This window comes from Mastigoproctus giganteus, chromosome 9 (genome assembly GCF_048544385.1).
Source record: "Mastigoproctus giganteus isolate SK-2022 chromosome 9, ASM4854438v1, whole genome shotgun sequence".
Lineage (NCBI taxonomy): Eukaryota > Metazoa > Arthropoda > Arachnida > Uropygi > Thelyphonidae > Mastigoproctus > Mastigoproctus giganteus.
Genome location: NC_143583.1, coordinates 267128 through 284138, shown reverse-complemented (window position 1 = coordinate 284138; position 17011 = coordinate 267128). Strand labels below are relative to the sequence as shown.

Genomic DNA, 17011 nt, shown 5'->3' with positions numbered 1-17011 from the left:
AGAACATCATCTAAATACCTCCCATAGTAAGTGATACGGGGTCGAAAAGGTGTCAAATGTATCTGCTCAATCGTTGAGAGATAGATCTCTGACATTAAGCCACTCAGGCTCAAACCCATTAGCAAACCAAAAATTTGTTTGTACACTTTGTCTCGAAAGATGATGTAGTTGGCCTCAACTAACAGTTTAATTAAGTCAAAAATTTCCTTAATAGGTAGCTTCGTATAATTAATCGGTGTCGAGTTTTTATTTAACATATCCCAAATAATATCTAATGTGTATTCAACGTTTACATTCGTATATAACGAGGTAACATCTAGTGAGAATAAATTGTCATTTTCGCCGAGTCTACAGTCTTTAAGCTTATTAAATAATGTATCGTAGTTCTTAATCCCAAATTGTATTACCTGTCTAAAGGGTTTTATAATGTTATATACATGTGTGGCTAAGGATGAAAATGCCGAGTTCCTGTAGGAAACAATAGGTCGAATAGGAAACCCAGGCTTGTGTAATTTTACCTGACTGAAAAGTGCAGGAATATTGTATGTTCTGAACTTCGATTCCTTTAACTGAACCATAATAATGTAGTCGTTTTTACCATACGTGGTTAACATTTTATTGTATTGATTTACCAAATTGGTAAACAGTCCCGGGTCTACTTCACGATAAGTGGAGGTATCAAACACAACTGAATCTAACTTATTAATATAATCATGTTTATCTAGTATTACCACTGTATCTCCTTTATCTGCTCTGTATAATAATGTCCTTATTTTCCCAAAGTTCTCGTAAAGCTAAACCATCATGTGTATTCAATTTAGGAAGTCGCGTTTCTTTTATGTTATTCACTACTTGGTTAACTTGGTTAGCATGAAAGGCTAATTCTGACGCTGCTGATCGAGAATCACGAACTGAGGCCTCGTGTTGATTTACACGAATATTAAGAGTAAACCGCGTAGAACCTTGATAAGACGAGTCGCAATCACCGCAAGAAATGTTGTATACCAGATCATTAATTTGTGTTGCGAACTCCTCTTATTATTTTACTAATATTATTATCAACGTAGAACATATTGAGTATTACAGCTCTGATTCATACTATCTAATATAGCTAAGAATATAACCTTATAATATAACCCAAGGCCCCTTTTACCGAGTCCCCAGTCCTTTCAAGTGATCCTTACAATACAGGCATTAAATATTTGAACCTTGCCACTCAGATATTCAAGAGGTGCCACAAACGACATATTATCATCTGTAATTACACCAAGACACCTTAAAGACCAAAGTATCTGCTTATTATTAATAAGTATACGCGGAGGTCTATTGTAATCAAGCTTCCCTTCATAACCGTCTTAGTAGAAGATATACTTAAGTTTATTATCTGTAGCCCAATTGGTGTGACTATCCACAACCGTCTTAATTTTACCTTCGATATCTCTCCTTGATTTTCCTTGCACGCACATCCCCAAATCATTCGCATCGTGGTTTTAGGACAATCAAGTGTAGCATCATGCAGACATTAAGTACCAAATTCCAGAAGGCTGGACCTAGCACTGATCACTCTGGGCAACCCCTGTTAATATCTCGTTCAAATTTAGAATGTGTGCCCTAACAATAATTCTCCTCCAATTTAAAAATTAAATTAAATTTTCTATTAATACTCCTGGACGACTAAACGGTTAGAGAAGTTCACACGATAGACAGAATACAGGAAACAGCACCGTATTCAGCACTCATGGGCTTCAACTCAAGTCACTCAAGGCACGTGTCTTCTGCATCCGCGCGCCTCACAACTAAGCTAAATATTCTGTTATTATTCTGTATAATAAATCCGGGCACTGTAGTGCTCTTAAAGAGGTTAACACAGTCTCATGAATAACGGTGTCAAAAGCCCCCTCAAAATCAATTAAGTGGGCCAAGACATATCTGCAATTAGAATTTATGCTATAATTAACAAGATCGTGTATTGCATCCTCTGTCCAGCATTTTCTTTTAAAACCCAATTGATGTGGAAAATCTAAATTCCTGACCAAACATAAAGCTCCAATCTGATTAATATAGATCATTCAATACTTTTCCAGTATTTGGTAACAAATAGGCCGGTAGCCTCTGGGATCAGTAACTGGTTTGAGAGGTTTCCCTATTAATTTTAATAAACCCGTCTTCCAGAACCCAGGTACAGTACCAGAAATAAAATATTTATTAAACATAGTAGTAGTAATAGCAGTGGCATGTGATGCAAGAAAGCATATGTATCAGTTTATGCAGCATCAGACAAAAAAAAAAAAAAAAATCACACCAATCCCTCCAAATGCCTGTCCAGTTCCTCCTTAAATTTATTCAACCTATCAACTTCCACAACGATAGATGGAAGTTTCTTCCACCACCCGCTGCTAAAGGCAAATTTCCGCACATCTATTCTACATCTGTCTGTTCTTAATTTGAATTTATGCCCCCTTAGGTTCGTAATCTGAACAAGTGGAAGGATCCCATCAGAATTCAGCGTGCTCAACCCATTCAAGGCCTTATATACCTCAATCAGATCACCGCGCAGGTGCCTAGTCTCCAGCCACTGCAATTTGCAGAACTTAAGCCTCTCTTGGTAAGAGGATCCCTTCATTCCCCTCACCAATCTTGTTGCCCTTCTCTGTACACGCTCAAGTAAATCTTCATCCTTCTTAAAATGAGGCCTCCAGACCTCTACGCAGTACATTGCCTTATACAGAGGGATAATCACTCCTTTTCCCGGCTAGCAAAATTCCTATATATCAGTGACAACTTCATATACCCCAGAAAACTTCATATCTGTCTGCACAATTACTCCCAGGGCTGTTTCATTTTCTACCACCTTAAGTGTAGTACCACACAGTTGGTACGTTTCTCTGGGGTTACTTCTACCCATATGCAGTACTTTGCATTTGTCAAGGTTAAACTTCAGTTGCCACTTTTTAGCCCATCTGCCCAAATTTTCTAGATCCTCTTGCAGTAGCACACACTGCCATTACTGTCATTAACAACCCTGCCAACTTTGTATCATCTGCAAACTTCGACATTAAGCCTGATATACCTTCATCAATATCATTGATAAATATACAAAACAACAGTGGACCTAACACCGAACCCTGTGGGACTCCACTAATAACATTAGTCCAAGAAGAGCAGCACCCATTGATTACCACCCTCTGTCTACAAGTTTACAGTCGATAAAAACATAGGCAGAAAATAATCGGACAACTTGCTTCCCAGGATCACGTCACAGAATATAAGAACCTGCTCCCGAGGACTTGACCATCAGACTTTCTCAAGATTTCAGGCCGATTGTCATCGGCTGTAGGTTCCTAAAGATATTTGAAAAAGCAATCCAGCCCACCATTGCAGACCACTGTTTCAATCACAGGCCTCCGTACCTCCACACTGTGATTAAGGGGAGATCTACTAACAGCAACCTCCTAGACACCCTTACCAGAATCCAGAAAGCCCTCAACAACAGGACACAGCTTGATGTTATTTTCTTTGACATAAAAGCGGCCTATGACAAAATAGATATAAAAGCTCTAATCACCATTCTCCAGGAGTATTTTAACATCACTGGAAGGATTCTCCGTATCATTAAATCAATCCTGGAGCATAGACATCTCATTATATCACATCGCAGATTTCAGACAACTTGCATTACTAATAGGGGTGCTCCGCAAGGGGGAGTGCTATCACCAACCCTATTTGCCGCAGCGCTGGAGCCCTTCCTTGCATACCAAACTGACTTCCAATCATACGCCGATGACCTGAAACTTTATATTACATCCTCTGACCAAACTCAGGTTCTTAGCACTACCTTGCAGGCAAATAAAACCATACATAACCTTCAACAATATTTGGCTTCCATCGGACTACAGATTAACCAAACAAAGACAGCTCAAATGTCCTTCACCTGGAAGAAGTCACGCAATGACATTAATCTTACTATCAATGGATCACCCATTCAGAAAGTTAAAACGCACAAAGATCTCGGATTAGTGTGGGATGATGGGCTCACCTCCTAAAAACAAAAATGTACTCCGCTATGTGGGCGATCCGCCAGGAACTAACGGGAATTCATGACGCCGACCTGGTAAAGAAATATGTTGTCCGATGTGTCTATCCTATACCTCTCTATGCCGCAACCATTTGGTCCTCTGCTCCCACAACACACTTCAACAAGTTCCTCAGCCTGGAATACTGGCTTCTGAAATGGCTCAACTGGTGGACTGGCAACCAATACACCATTTCTAGGGCTCAGTTCTACATAAATCTGGAAGTCACCCCATGGAAACAACAGACTGTGGCAGCAAACCTTCTTACACTTGCCAGACTAATCACAAGACGACTCGACACCCCTGACATCACTGATTTAATAAAAACTCCACGCATTGCGGGAAGGAATCAAATGGACCCATGGCTCCCACTCACAATCAGCTTGAACAACCTGAAAGGATTGAGACGCATGTTCCCAGGAAACACGGTAGATTTGATGAACAATCTAGCCATCGACCTGGATAGATTCTGCGAACAGCATTCATACAGACGTCAGAAGCTAAAGGACACATATGCAAACATACACTTATGAGACGCCACCAGAAGGAAAATGCCACCACAATGCATCCCGTTAAAGATAGGTGAAGCCATCACTGGTCCTCTCTTACTTAGAATCTACTACTCCAAAGACGCCTGGCTGCACTATTACGTTCAAGATTGAAGAATTGAAGAGATACCACGTGTAACAACCGGTGAAGGACTGCCTCATTTCTTTATATTTTGTATATTTCCCTCATGCTTATGTAATTTATAGCAATTTAGAGAAAATAATATCCTTTAATTCTTTTAATTATGTAAAATAATAAACACTAAGTTCTGTACCTGTCGGGTTAAGCATACATGGGCCCCATGTAACCACCAGGCACATGTCCCTGTCTTAACCTCTGTGTGTAATTTCACCCCCCTAGCTTCTAGCTGTCCAGGGGGTGGCTCTTTGGCAGAGCAGTAAACAGATTTAATAAATAATAAATAAATAAATAAAAGGCTGAATACGTTTTTTTTTAATGTAAACCCCAAACACGAGATGTTACTAGAACCTATGGTACTTAGTACCGTGCTTGGGCTGGAGGTTGGGAAGACGAAAGATATTTGTTGACATTGGACTTGAACTTCTGTAGATTGTAATTTTCAGGAAATACGTATGAAGGAAGGTTGTTCCACAAAACGGCAATTGAATGAATAAACGAGGAAGATGAAAAATTGGTTCTGTGAGTTTGAAGTTGGACAGTAAATGGATGTTGGCTGGTGGGGGCACGTGTTCGGACTGTTTTGAAAGAGAGAGCGGGAATTATAGAAGCCAATTCAGAAGAATAGTGCCCATGGATATATCTGAAGAAATGGCATGCAGCAGGAACAATACGTCTATGAGACAGTGAGTGGAGAGACTGTTAGAGATGACTCATTAATTAATCTAACTGCCCTCTTCTGAATGGAATCAAGAAGCCTGAGAGAGGTTTTGGGGGCACCACCCCAGATGTGGGAACAATATTCCATGGCAGGGCGGATTTGCGATTTATACAGAGTGAGCAGCTGTTTGGAAGAAAAGTAACAGAACAGTGTACTTCACTCATCGCAACCTCTGCTATACCCGATCCATCAATGCTGGTGTACGGCAAGGTGGCATTTTATCGGGGTTACTTTCTACCGCCCTCCTTATTCCGTTTGTGTATAATAACAGATTATAATGATGTTATTACCTACGCCGACGATATAAAGTTCCTAACAGAAATACCACCATCAGCCGACAGGGGAGTGATCACATCGGATATCTGTAATAAGATCACAGCTTTTTCTAGCCATCTCAACCATTTGGGTTTTAAACTGAACCCCCAAAAATCCGTTATTATGGTTTTTTCTCTGAAGAAGTGTCCCACATTCATACAACCCTCACTGGAGGATGCAGTTATTCCAAGTGTAACTAAACACAAAGATCTCGGTGTAACCTTCGATCCAAACCTTAGGTTCAACTGTCATATCGAATGTGTTCTACGCAAGATCAGCCGAATGTGCTGGATTGCCCGTCCACATCTTCATCATAACACAGACACAAGAACCACAATCAGATATCTGGAAACCGTTCTGTATTCTACCTTTCTGTATGCCTCTGAAATATGGGCATCCGCAGCACCTTCTCTCGTGAAGCCCATCTTCGCCAGTGAATACCAGATATTGAAGTGGGCAACCCACAAACATCGAATTCCCCCTCAGCAGAGGCCCACCAGCATGGCCGACCAACTCCAAATCCCGCGGCTGCCTCAAATAATCAGCATGAGGAGAACTGTGACCACAGTCAAAATGCTGGTTGGCAAAATCAACTCCCCTGACTCCTGGGATATATGCCAGTGGCATGTTCCACTTCCTTCCTTACGAGCCACCCCTTTTCTTCAGCTACAACGGAACAGGCTGAAGATCAGTGACAGATTCCTACCTGGACAAGTACTTATTACAGTACAAGCCCTGCTAATGATCGGAGTTGACCTCCAGAAATTCGCTTCTCATCGCAATTACAGGCGCTCGTTAGCCGAACTTGTTCCCCTTTTGTTTGGCCCCTGATGTCGACTCATACCGATTCTCCATCTGCTATCTCCTATGAGGCGGAGAACGGAACGTCGCAGGCAAATGGACGAATGTTTCACAAGAAAATGCAATACCGAACATCAATTTGGCACTGTGAAATATTTTGACTTGTGTGAATATCCTAAAATATGTGCTTTGTACATACCTTGGTGTACTGTGTGCCTCACAACTATGTATATACTCATATCTATTGAAAGTTTAATGCTACGTTTTTAATTGTTATGTTATCTTTTATACTGTACAAATTTTTATACTGTACATATTTTTATATTACCCCATATCATTGTCAAGCTCCTGGCTGTGGCGGGCACGTTATTGTATCTGTATCTTTACTGTACAATACATATTTTCTTCTAACGCCGAGAGCGAAAGAGAAAACCAAGTTTTTTAGATGCAGAGGAAGCAATATTTGTAATGTGCTTGTGCCAAGAGAGATTAGAAGTCAGGGTAATCCCCAAAAGAAATATATCATTTTGCCTAGAAATCGGAGTGTCACTAAAGATAAGCATAGGAGCTGAAGAATCCTTTTTGCGAGGTATAAGACAAGACTGAGTTTTAGAAGGGCTGAAATCAACTAAATTATCTTTGCCCCACTGGAGAATTATCTGAAGATCTGCATTTAAGGAATTGGTAGCAGATTTTCGAGAAGTTGAAACTGATTGAGCGGGACACGGTTTCTCAAAATAGAAAGTGGAATGCACTGTGCTATCACCGGCAAAACTATGGATAGGATTTCCAGTCAATGGAAGAAGGTCATTAATATACAAGAGGAAAACAGTGGGGGAAAGAAATAAACCTTGGGGGACACCGGGATTAGTGGGGAAGTTAGAAGACAGAGCCATCTACCATCACCGTCAGTGAGCAGTAAGATAGAAAACTGGATAACCAATTACTACAAACAGTTGGCAAACTATAAAATGGAAGCATGTTTAGAAGACCTTTATGAAAAATACGATCGAAAGCCTTTGAGATGTCAAGAGCAACTACTTTTGTTTCTCTTTTGTAAATGGGTACCATAAGCCAGAATATCACCAGTGGATCGACGCTGACGGAATCCATACTGGCGATCGTTGATCAGACGGAAGGTTTCTAGGTAGTTTAAGAGTTGGCGGTTAATTGATTTCTCCATTACTCTAGAAACAGTAGAAGTAATTGCAATGGGACGATAATTGGTTGGGAGTGATTTGTCACCCTTTTCAGGAACTGGTTGAATATGAGCAAATTTCCAAGCAGAAGGAAAATCACCTTTGGAATAAGAAAGTGAAAAAAGGCGGCAAAGAATAGGAGTAAGTTAAGGTGCACAAGTTTTGAGAAAAAGTGGAGAACTACCATCGGAACCTAGAGCTTTCTTAGCATCAAGATTCATCAAAATCCTTCTGACATCCTTTTGACGGAAGACCACAGGGGGACATTGAATGGAACGTGTTGGGAATGGTGGGAGGTGTTTTACCAAGATCATGAATACATGAGTTAGAAGAAAAATGGGATGCTAGCAGGTCAGCTTTATTCTTGGCTGAAGTGACAATAGAACCATTTGGTTTGGACAGAGGTGGGAGCAGAGATGGGAAAATGTTGCGGCCAATAGCTTTGCTAAGAGACCAGAATGCTCTGCTACCATTAGGGCAAGAAGCAAGTTTTCTACTCTTAGCCTGTTCAAACTCTAGTTTGGACTAATTAATAACTGCTTTACAATTGTTGCGAGCTTTGGTGTAGGCAGAAAATGAAACTGAGAATTAGAAACAAGCCAATCACGATATGTAACATTCTTCTCTTGAACAGCCTTAACACATTTATTGGAAAACAAGGTTTAGATAAAGGGCGAGATTTTAAAGTGGAGTGGGGGTAAAGAATTCCATTCCTGCAAGAATAATTTCACTGACGCGATCTGAGCAAAAGTTGACATCACAATATTTGACACAGTAACCCTACCTAGGAAAAGAAGAAATTAAGTCTCGCAGGTCATCCCAATTTTGCATTCTTGTAATGCCAAACAACACGAGGTTGGAAATAGCCATGAGATAAAGGTTCCATTGTAGAAGAAACAAATACCAAGTTCTGATCGGAAGTGCCTAAAGGACCTGTCAGTTCGACCGTATACTTAGAAGGGTTGTTTGTGAGAAAAAGATCAAGCGTATTGGCTTTATGATTAGGAATGTCCGGTATTCTTGTAGGTAAATGAACAATCTGTGCAAGGTAATTAATAATTGCAAAAGCCTCAGCATCTCGACTAGCTGGGTCGGTGTGACTAGAAAAGGGAAGACAGCTGGAGTTGTGAACATTAAAATCACCAAGAAAAATTACCTCACTGTTAGGAAAGTTGAACTGGAGAAAGTTAAGTTGCAAAGAGAGATAGTCAAAGAGCTCCAAGTGATTAGTTTAGTTTGGAGAACGGTAGAGACAACAGATGAATTTGACACAATGAGGTAGAGAGATTTTAAGCCAAAGAACATCAAAGAGAGGAGATTGAAAATTGCCAAGTCTCTGATAGGGAATATCAAAACGGACATATGCACAAGTATCACCTTTGATGCGAAAGGAATCATACAGCGAATAAGTTGGGCATCTGAGATGAGCAGTAGTTTAATCAATCGATAACTGAGATTCTCTCAGAAAGAGTACATGGCGTTTGGCAGACTGCAAGTGGAAATGGACATTTTTGAGATAAGAATTGAGACCACGTATATTTGTGAAATTAATTAGGAAGTGCTTGGGAGGTTTAGATCTTTTAGAAAATAAGCTTACTCTATTAGTCTGACAATTCATGGTGTATTGAATGGTAAGAAAAATTGAGTTTGGTTTGGTTTGGTTTTGATTTTATTGGAGAAAATTTGAGATTTGAGTGGGACATGCTGTATGAAGTAATGAAATTTTTGGATATGCGTACACATGGTAAGAATATACCCAGAGCCTTGACATAAAGTGGCCTCGACAATGCTCCCCACACACACACACTACTCGGATCTCCTCCAGTCACTATCTGGCAGAGTAGAGGTAGCAGGATTTTACACCAGCTGATCCGGACGCCTCTTAGACAGTTACCAATAGGTTCAGTCCGGTGTACTACCTAGCGGCCGGCCTGCGAACACCGTTTTAGAGCTGTACCCTGGAAATGTAAGGAATATTGGATCTCGCCACGATGTTCATCATAACTTCAAAAGTCATCAATCATACTGCATGATGGAAGAGATAGGGAAGGGTTGACCGGAACTTAGCTCTAGAGACTAAACATGAATTCCTCCATTTCAAGCCTCCAATAAGCAAAGTGACGTTGGTTCACACCTGGGTGGTCACCCACCATATACTTTGTGAAGTCATAATGTTTTTTTTTTCATCTTCGTTTATTATGTTGTGTAATTTGTTTTATGTAAACTCCTGGCTTGTAGCTTTGAAGGGAGTTCTATACAGCAATGTGCCTTCTCAATATCTTATTAAAAATTAGAGCTACAGGGCTCAATAACTTCCACGTTTTTAGTACATTAAAAAGAAAGAGATTATCTCAATCTTTTTTTGTTTTTTTTTGTGGAATGCTTCTAATTCTCTTCCATATGTGACGGATAAAATAAGATGAAAAAAATTGGAAAAAAAAACGAATTAATGAATTCCTACACATAGAGATGCGATCAAATCCGATGCGTTCTGAATATCATAAAGAGTTCTTCTATACACGATTCCCATTCGTGTATATTAATGTAAATTTAACCTTGCATGATGCAGCATATAAATATAGCTGATACTGCATTATGTAAGGATTCATATTGAAATGTAGCGAAAGCTTAATAGGTCAGAGAAGTGAGGATTGGTAATAACGTGTTACATTTTTGTTATTATTACTTTTTATTCGTTGTATACATAATTAATTATTTAATTCTGATGTGAGCCCCTAGCCTTTAGTCGTTATGGGACAGTTGCTACTTTACTTATTTATATATATCCCAACGGGGTAGTGAAAGATGAATTGCGCATGGAATACAACAGCGTCCATAACCATTAGCTCATGCACTGCGCCTTCCGGCAGTTCAGACGTAAGAGAAGATGCAAATAATGACGCTTTCACTTTATCCAATTAGTCCTCGCGAACAGTAAAATACAAAGAGAGAGAGAGAAAGAACGAGAGAGAGAGCTATCAGAGTGGATTATAACCCCCGTTTCTCTCCGCACCGGGTGGAAAATTCCTGAGTTAGATTGTTTATTTTTATAACAAATACTGCTTTTCGTAGAACGAGAAAAACTGAATAATACTGTTTAACAAGTCCTTCCGGGCAGAACGAGTGGTTAACAATATAAGTATCGAAAGGATAGTTTTCTTCCTTCAGAGAACTTGTGGTTTTATTTGTAATAAGAGCAGCTGTGTAAGGAGACTATTGTCTACGTCCGCTTTGCAAACACCTTCCCTCAGTTGTGATATAATAATAATACTGTGTGCCAAGGCCCACTAATTCTTTTAATCTAGGTGTTAATGTGTTGTGTTGTTCCCTCATTACAGAACGAACTTTGTTTCCATCAGGTCCTCCGGAAACAGTCCAGAGCTGCACCGTCACCATCAAACAGAGCGGTCATTTCGCGTCGAGTGTATCGAAGGTTACGACGGAGGGATGTTGCAACACTTCGTTTTGGAAGTTCACGACACGAATCCTAGTAGACTGCGTCGCGAACAAAACATCCGACATACCAGTCTTCATAGTTAGGGGTCTGCCTCCAGGAACAAACTTCTTATTGGTCGTTTTTGCTGTCAATACTAAAGGAAAAAGTGACTCCATTGTCTTGAGAACGAGCACCTTATCAACGCCGGAGAGCCTCACACGCACAGGTGAGTCCATTTAACACTGACCATTTATATTCCTTTTATGCGTAAAATATGGAGCTAAATTGAGGAATCACTATGAAATATGAGCCTTCCACAACGCTTCAAAATACTGAAAAATTGCTGACTGGTGTTTCCTATGTTAGAAACTGCAATTCCCGGAAACCATGCATTATCTATTCTGCCAATTTCGCAAAATCGACTACGCGGTTCCCAATAGATCTATCTATTGATCCTCTGTGATGATCATGCTGGTAGTTTGGCCAGCATGATCATCGCCCTGTACATCTGGTTTGGGGAGGTATAAGTTCTACTCCGGTTGAAAGCTGGAGGAATTCCTAACGTTTTCTTCGAAGCTGTAGTTAGACCATCTCCTGCTGTGGAAGCAAGATTTTCTTCCAGCTATAAAAATGCAAATCGGTGCACAACACACACACACACACCACTTCAGTCAAGCTAACAAAATGCACAGACATTAGCATTAGAAAAAGCATTATCATATACGACGTAAAAGAACGAGGTTATGCAAGCAACAGACAAAAAAAAAAACTCCCATTTTACCATTCGATTCGTTCCACAGGACTGTCCAGCTCAGCCTAAAATTTAATTAGGCTATCAACTTCCACAACTACAGATGAAAGTCTGTTCCACCAATCAAATACTGGCTGGCTAAAGGCAAATTTACGCACAACTATTCTACAACTGTCTTACATCAATTTGAAACTGTGTCCCCTCAGGTCCTTATTCTGAGCAACAGGAAGAATCCCATCAGCATTCAGTTCGCTCAACCCATTCAAGGTGTTATACACCTCAATCAGACCACCACTGCAGGTGCCTACTCTCCAGGCGCTGAAAATTTCAGAATTAAGCCTTTCTTGGTAAGAGAACAGCACCCATTTTCCCCTTACCAATCTTGTTGTCCATCATTTTACTGGTTCTACCAACTCTACATCCTTCCTAAACTGAGGCCTCCAGACCGTACACACTATCAAAGGGTGGCCTGACCTTGTATAACGGAATAATCATCTCCCTGTCCTTGCTAGCAAAATTCCTATATATGTCATTGGCAAGACCCCATGACCTGCCCTGGCAGCCCGTCTGAACTGCTCAGCGAACTTCATATTCGACTGCACAATTACTCCAAGGTCTTTTTCACTTTCCATTTCCCTGAGTGTAGTACCACACAGTTGGTACATTTCTCTTCGTTTATTGACACCCATATGCAGCATACTTTGCGTTTGTCAATGGTTAACTTCAGTTGCCACTTCACAGCCCATTTGCCTACTTATCTAGATCCAGTTGAATTAGCATACAGTCTTTACTGTCATTAACAACCCTGCCAACCTTTGTCTCATCTGTAACCTTGGACATTAAACTTGATATATAACTTCATCAATATCATTGATAACTATACAAAACAATGGGCCGATCATCGAACCCTGGGGAACTCCAATAATGAAAATTTGTCCACAAAGAGCAGTGTCCTTTGATTACCACTCTGTCTCCTCCCATTGAACCATCCCTTTATCCATTGTAACAGATTAACCTTCATGCCATATCTCTCCAATTTGAACAGTAGTCTTCAATGTGCAAAGGCATAAAACGCTTTCCTGAAATCCAAGTATATGATACCAAAATTATTTTTGGCATTCAATTCCTCTGTGAATAAATCATAGTCTCCAATAAAATTGGTAAGACAAGACCTCCCTTTAACAAACCCATGCTGTGCCTTAACTATTAGCATTAGCATTAGCATTAGTAGAGGCATTTGATGCAAGAAAGCAAGCTTATGCAGCATCAGCCAAAAAAAAAAAAACACACACCACTTCACCCCTCTGTTCGTTCGTTCAAAATACCTGTCCCAGCTGAGCCTTAAAGTTATTTAGGCTATCAACCTCCACTACTAGGGATGGAAGTCTGTTCCACCAACCAACCACCCGCGGGCTAAAGGCAAATTTCCGCACGTCTACCCTACATCTGTCTCTCCTCAATTTGAATTTATGCCATCTCAGGTGATTATTCTGAGCTAGAGGAAGAATGCCATCAGCATTGAGCATGCTCAAACCATTCAAGGCTTTATACACCTCTATCAGATCACCTCGCTGGTGCCTAGTCTCCAGACACTGTAATTTTGCAAAATTTAAGCCTTTCTTCGTAAGAGCACCCCTTTGTTCCATTCACTATTCTTGTTGCCCTTCTCTGTACTCGTTCCAGCGCTCAACAAGAAGGTTGTGCTTCCTGTTGGCCCTAAAGTGGGGCCAACAGGAAGCACAACCTTCCAGCTCTGATTCATAACCACGCAGCTCGCCAACTCTCTCGGGATTCCACGGCTTCCCACCTTAGTCGAAGACCAACGCCTCCTAGCAACAGTCAAGATGATAACAGGCATAATCGCAACACCTTCATTCTGGGATACCTGTGGCTGGAGGATCCCCCCTGCTGCCCTTAGGGCCAATCCCGAGCTCTACTCGCATTCAGCGCGACTCCATCTCTCGGACAGGTTCCTCCCTCAGCAGATGTTCAAGCAAACCCAGGCACTTGACGCCGACCTGAACAAATTCGCTGTTGACCGAACTTACAGGAAAAAATTATATCTAGTAGGACTAATCAGCATTGACATGTGTACTTTGCATCTGTTCCTGTCTGATTGAGCTGGTGCTCTTATCTCGATGTTTAAGTCAGCTCAATCAGACCTAACTCTCGTAAGGAGTTCTCTCCTTTTGTATAAAATATGTTTTCTTTTGTAAAATTACCTGTTTTTGTAAATTAATTGTTCTATTTTCCCGGAAGTTTCGGGAGGTTGTAAAAATGTAAACCCTGGCTTTTTGGCCGTGAAGGGCATTAAAGATTATCTCTCTCTCTCTCTCTCTCTCTCTCTCTCTTCTCTCTCTCTCTCTCTCTCTCTCTCTCTCCTCTCTACATCCTTCTTGAAAATAGGCCTCCAGACCTGTATACAGTACTCTAGGTGTGGCCTGACCATTGCCTTATACAAGGGAATAATCACCTCCTTATCCCTGCTAGAAAAAGTCCTGTATATCATTGACAATACTCCATGAACTACTCTTGCAGCCCGTCTGTACTGCTCAGAAGAACTTCATATCTGCCTGCACAACCACTCCCAAGTCCATTTCATTCTCTACCACTGTCAGTGTAGTACCACAGAGTTGATACGTTGCTCTGGGTTTGCTGTTTCCCATGTGTAGTACTTTTCATTTGTCAATGTTAACCTTCATTTGCCACCTCTCAGCCCATCTGCTCAACCTTTCCAGAACCTGTTGCAGCAGCATAGTGTCAGTAGTGTCCTTGACAACCCTGCCAACCTTTGTATCATCTCCAAACTTGGACATTAAGCTTGATATACCATAATCAATATCATTTATAAATACAGAAAACAATAATGGACCCAACATTGAGCCCTGAGGGACTCCACTAATAACATTAGTCCACGATGAGCAGTGTCCATTGATTACCACTGTCTGTCTTCTCCCCCTCAACCACCCCCTTATCCACCCCCTTGCCTCCAATGTCACACTGCTCCAATTTGTGTAGCAGTCTTCCATGTGCAACAGTAACAAAAGCCTTTCTAAGATCCAAGTATATAAAATCAAAGCTATTCCCTGCATCCAGTTCTTTTGTGACTGCATCATAGTATCCAATTAAATTGGTCAGGCAAGACTTCCCCTTAACAAAACCATGCTGTGTCCGAGCTATAACTGAGGTCTTGTCTAAATGATCCTGCAGTGCTTCTTTAACCAGTGCTTCCATTAATTTTTCTGGAACAGAAGTTAAGCTCACAGGTCTATAATTACTTGTGTCAGCCTTTGATCCTCCTTTGTGAATTGGGGTCACATTTGCACATTTCCAGTCCATGGGTACCTCCCCTGAGTCCAAGAAAGCTCTCATAATTATGGATAAGGGTTTGCTTACTTCCTTTGCTGCCTCCTTTAATATAACTGGATAGATCCCATCCACCCCGGGGTGCCTTTCTTGTGTTTATCTTCAACAGTTTCTCCTCCACTTTACTCCCAGTTATATCAAGATTCTGTAGCTTACTGCTACAGTTGAATACACTGCTGGCATTCCCCTCGCTGAATAACTCCTCATGTGTGAATGTAGATGGAAAATATTCATTTAGTTTGTTAGCTACCTGAGCAGGATCATCAACAGTTTTTCCATCAATATCAAGTGGACCAATCTGATTCATCCCCTTCCTTCTACAGTTTACATAAGTAAAGAACTCTTTGCTGTTTTTCTTTGCATCCCTTTCCAACGATTTCTCGTAATCTGCCTTCGCCTGCCTAACCTCCTTTGTAACTTGTTTGCATATCAACTTGTATCTATCATAGGCTTCTGTGTCATGTGTTAATTTGTAAGTATCCCATGCATTTTTCTTCTCTGCCATATGTCTCATTAGTTCCTCTGACATCCAGTTTGGCCTAAACCTTGAACAATATTTCTTAGTTAGTATGTAAAGCCTAGTAGCTTCCAAGATAAGTTCTTTGAATGCTTCCCATTTTGAATTTGCTGTTGGTAACATCATCAGTTGGTCCCACTGTATAGAATTTAAATACTGTCTCAGTCCATCGTAGTCGCCTTTACGGAAGCAATAACCCTTCCCTTTACCCCTAATGGTAGTTACCTCTTTGAGTAAATCCCACTTCAGCACACTGTGATCACTGCCACCTAGTGGTTCATTTATCTGCAGATTTTTAATGCATGAATAATCACTGCCGATAATCAAATCAAGAGTATTACTCCCTCTAGTTGCCTCCCGAACATGCTGATGTAGAAAACAATCATCCAATAAATCCACAAAAGCCCTGCTAGTGTGTGAGTGACCAGCCCCCAAATTCCAGTCAATATCTGGGAAATTAAAATCCCCCATTATAAGACTTTCTGATTTACTGGCCCACTCTATTTCCCTGTACAGTTCCTTATTATACTCATCAGAGTCATTAGGCCTATAGCACACTCCTACTCTCAATTTTGATTTACCTATGCTTATGTCACACCAAACTGATTCCACACTGCACTGTCCAGCGATGTCGACTGGCTTCACTTCCTTGGTTTTTATGTGTTTCTTAACTAATAGCTTAACCCCTCCCCCCTTCCTATCCTGTCTATCCTTTCTGTAGACGTTGTACTCCCCAAATTCCAGTTCTGCATCCCTTATGTCTGTGTGACACCACGTCTCTGATATCCCAACAATATCTGCCTTTGATGTTTTGAGCAATACCTCAAATTCATCAAATTTATTTACTAATCTCCTAGCATTGGTGTACACGCAAGTATACATGCACCTGTTTCTATTCTTAGCTACCCTAACACAACCCATGTGTTTACTTGTACCGCAATGGCTCCCAGCAGTCTCTGAAATACCATGCATCTTGTTTTTCAGGCTTCTGCTCATTCTAATAGAAGCAGTGCAAGAATCTCTTTCACCTCTGCCAGTGGCTACTGTCAATCTATTAATGCAGTTTTGTCTAGATGATCCTGCAATGATTCTTTAACCAGTGATTTCATTATTTTCCCCCAAGCACAAGTTAAACTAACAGGTCT

The 17011-nt window shown here is 40.8% G+C and overlaps 1 protein-coding gene across 1 annotated transcript in view; it reads left to right on the top strand.

The window, feature by feature from the left end:
* LOC150080029 (kin of IRRE-like protein 3) overlaps positions 1–17011 on the top strand; it is a 926673-nt gene that overhangs the window by 723072 nt on the left and 186590 nt on the right. Inside the window, 3 exon segments of the mRNA XM_090381806.1 lie at positions 11156–11185; positions 11188–11297; positions 11299–11458. Of these exon segments, the coding sequence (XP_090237932.1) occupies positions 11156–11185; positions 11188–11297; positions 11299–11458 (300 nt within the window).